At 42.2% G+C, this 3528-nt stretch overlaps 1 protein-coding gene across 1 annotated transcript in view; it reads left to right on the forward strand.

The window, feature by feature from the left end:
• The first annotated feature begins 939 nt into the window (after positions 1–939).
• LOC145408101 (uncharacterized) overlaps positions 940–3528 on the forward strand; it is a 22067-nt gene continuing 19478 nt past the window's right edge. The window contains exons 1-3 of the mRNA XM_080278909.1: positions 940–1001; positions 1905–2097; positions 2520–2665. Coding sequence (XP_080135035.1) covers positions 940–1001; positions 1905–2097; positions 2520–2665 — 401 coding nt within the window. The remainder of the gene's footprint in view (positions 1002–1904; positions 2098–2519; positions 2666–3528) is intronic.

The following is a 3528-nucleotide window of genomic DNA, read 5'->3' on the forward strand; positions in this document are numbered from 1 at the left end:
TCTGATGGGAATTTTGTTTTCTTTTACTGTCTTCTCCCTTTCACTCATTGATATTCTTTTCTTCTCTTTCATTTTCCTCTCTCCTTTCTTCCAATTTACCTTTTGCTTTATTATTATTATTATTATTATTATTATTAATTATTAGTATTATTATTTTTTATTATTATTATTATTATTATTATTATTATTATTATTATTATCATTATTATTATTATTATTATTATTATTATTATTATTATTATTAAACTGAATGCATCAGGTGGAGCAGGAACACTGTGAGTACTATAAACATCTGGCAGCCACTGCCTACCTGAGTAATCAGAAAGAGATGAAACGAAATGATGATAAGGAAAGAGAAAGAAAAAAACGAAGCAGAGAAAATTAAGCTGCTGACCTATGAGTTGCCGTTGTATATGAGGATCTTATGTGTTTAAAGCTTGGGTGGATATTTGATACAGTCTATGATAAACATCTGACAGCAAAAGCAAGCAATATAAAGCGCTATCCAATACTTAACGATAATACAAGTGTATACCAGACAACAAATTATGAATACCAAGATGAATCGTAGCAAACGGCGAGCCACGAAAAGAATCAACATCATGACGGTTCAAAAACAAATTGGCCTTCAACATGAACAGCTGAACACTCTCTGCAGCACAAAACTCTCCATCCAGAGACCTCCAAATGCGTACTGTCAGGAAGGAAGCATCGCTGAAACAGGCTGGTGTGTCACCTAACCGACTGGAAAGATAGCAGATGCACAAATGATGACAGATGTGTGATCCTCGAAGACTCAACTACTGAGATAGGTGGCCATGAATAGGGTCAGCAGCATCGGACCGGATCTTATACAGCGTGCACAGTCTACTAACAGCACGGCGATGTTCAAGATTACACAGCACTTCACCATCGCACAGAAACTTTGCAATGCGAGACATGTCAATCAGACAAGGATGTGATTCTGCAGATGATGCCCACACTGGTGTACAGTCCTCAAGGTGAGGAAGGATGAAGCAACGAAAGCAATTAGAAAAAAACACAAGCATAAGCAAAGACCGTATATCCTTTCCTCAGTGTTCTGGCTTACAAGACGCAGAAGATACCAAATAACAGATATGGCTTTCAAAAGTCTGTTTCGAGTCGAATTTAACCCTCGAAATATGTTCTAGGCACTCTGCTTGAACTTCGAATCAAAGAACAGGAAACAGTTAGTAGTTTTGTCTTCGATGGGTTGATATGTCCCACATTTTGCACCACTACGAAATGATAGCCAAATCTTCAATGATGGACTGCCAGATGGATGTGACTGAGCAGATGGGATGTGACATCGTCAGCATAGCAATACAGGTCGTTTTCAATAAGCATATTGCTGGTGGACCACCAATGTCGATACTATGTAGTTTCCACAGCAAACCTTCTTGATTCACATGAACAAAAGCAGCAGAGAAATCTAGTTGCATGATCTTGACCTCAGAACCACGGTCAAGGACCGATAGCAGAATGTGAGATATCGCATGCAGTGTATCTCAGATGCTCAGATTTTTCTGGTAAGCATACTATTTGAAGGAAACAAATCAGAAAGTTCCAGAAACTTTTGTAAACAAGAAATGAGACGCTCGAAAATCTTAAATAGAATGGGCGAAATGGAGATAGGCCGACAATTAATTTGCGATATACGAAGAAGACAAACCCTTCAGAATAACAGTGATGTTAGCAACTTGCCAAACAAGAAGGAAACAATCCAGAACACATGAAAATTCTAAATACTGCACTCAGTTTGGGAGCCAAGACTTTGGATGTTTCCCTAAAAAAAAAAAAAAAGAAAAAAAAAAAGAACATGCCTAAAGAGTCAGTACCACTGCGACGGTCCAGCTCATTCAATTTCCTCTTAAGTTCCTTAGATGGGAAGGCGATCTTAATGAGGAATGGATCAGCTTCCTGCCAATCACCTATCTGCAATGTAGAAAGACTAATCTTGGAGTCAAATATGACATCAACAAATTGGCCTTACCTTTCGAGTCATCCAGAAGTGGGCCTCCAGATTCAAGCAAAGGAGGCAGAGACGAGGACACCCTGAAGATGGCCGACTTCAAAGTGAACCACCAATTATGTGGCTCAGAAGCGCTCGACAGTGTTCCGGACCGAGCTGAAGAACAATCTTTCTCTCTCTCTGCATCACAATACGTGCGTTCAGCGAATGGAGGAGGCGGGGGGGGGGGGAGGAAGAATTGCCTGAACATAGGCATCCCATGCATCACTCGTATGAAGACGCAGCCAACGATGATTTCTGCTCAGCGTTCCATGCAACCCTGCATTTATCTGCAAACCATGATTTGTCACTGGATCGAAAAGACATTTTTTTTCGAAGGTACTTTCTGTTTCATGATGGAGTCGATCTGTACATTTAATGCTGCAATTAGGTCAGAAGTGGAGAAAATGGGCCCACAGGAAATATTTCACACTACTTCCCTACAGGATTCCATTTTACACAGCTTTTCAAATAAACTTCCCTGAAGACCGAGAAAGAAGGAATGCTCTCCCGAAGATCGATTGGAACACTGATGGCAGAATGGTTTGAAGAGCCCAGAGAGGACTTTGATTTCAGCAAGAACAACATCAACAATATCAGTGTTGACCAAGTCCAGACAGTTGCCCATGACTGGTAGGGCCTGAAACAATCTGAGAGTAGCTCAGAGCATTAGTAAAGTGCAGTGCTGTGCAACCATGAGCAATGGTCGATGAAACAAAACCGAACCAATCACGGTGATGCATGTCGAAATCGCCAACGAAAATCATAGCTGCCCTGCGATCAACCCGTTGCACTATTGACATTGTGGAAATTACACAGTCGTATTAGCAGTCATTACAGTCAGGATCCCTGTATGTGCCGAACACAAAGACAATATGATGCTGTGGGCACACATGAAATATCACAGTCTCATGGCAGCCGCATTCAAACTCAGTTTTCCTCTATCTATCAATCTATATACCTAGGCTGCTTCCCTCAAGGAAAGGGAGGTAGCCGAGACAGGACTACACACTCCCCATTTACTCATCCATTCAAACACATTCATTCGCATCTTAGCCCCAAAGGGGAGAACGGACAGATCCTCACCGCACCACACCACACAAGGGTCAACTGCGCAATGCAATCAGTGACATCCGCAGCAGGGCCCGACAGCAGAACTGGTTTACCCCTGCCACATCATAACAGACCCATCCCCTTACCAGCACCTGACCTGACTAGCTGATCAGACCAAATGCGGGAGAATATCTCCTCAGGGCTGCGTCATCACTTATTCATTCACAATTTCTCTCCATTTATTTCTGTCACGCACAGCCACTCATCCTTGCTCAACAGACATCCCTCTCGCATCCAGCGCTCTCTTCACACTCTCCATCCACCCTATTCGTGGTCTTCCTCTCAGCCTTACCTCTCACACATCAGAGCTAGTTATCTTTTTCACCAATCCCTCATTATCCATTCTCTCCATATGCCCAAACCATCGCAACACCCTCTGCTCA

The sequence above is a fragment of the Coenobita brevimanus genome, chromosome 75 (genome assembly GCF_032717465.1).
Source record: "Coenobita brevimanus isolate Jiangsu-jjx chromosome 75, ASM3271746v2, whole genome shotgun sequence".
In the NCBI taxonomy this organism is placed as follows: Eukaryota; Metazoa; Arthropoda; class Malacostraca; order Decapoda; family Coenobitidae; genus Coenobita; species Coenobita brevimanus.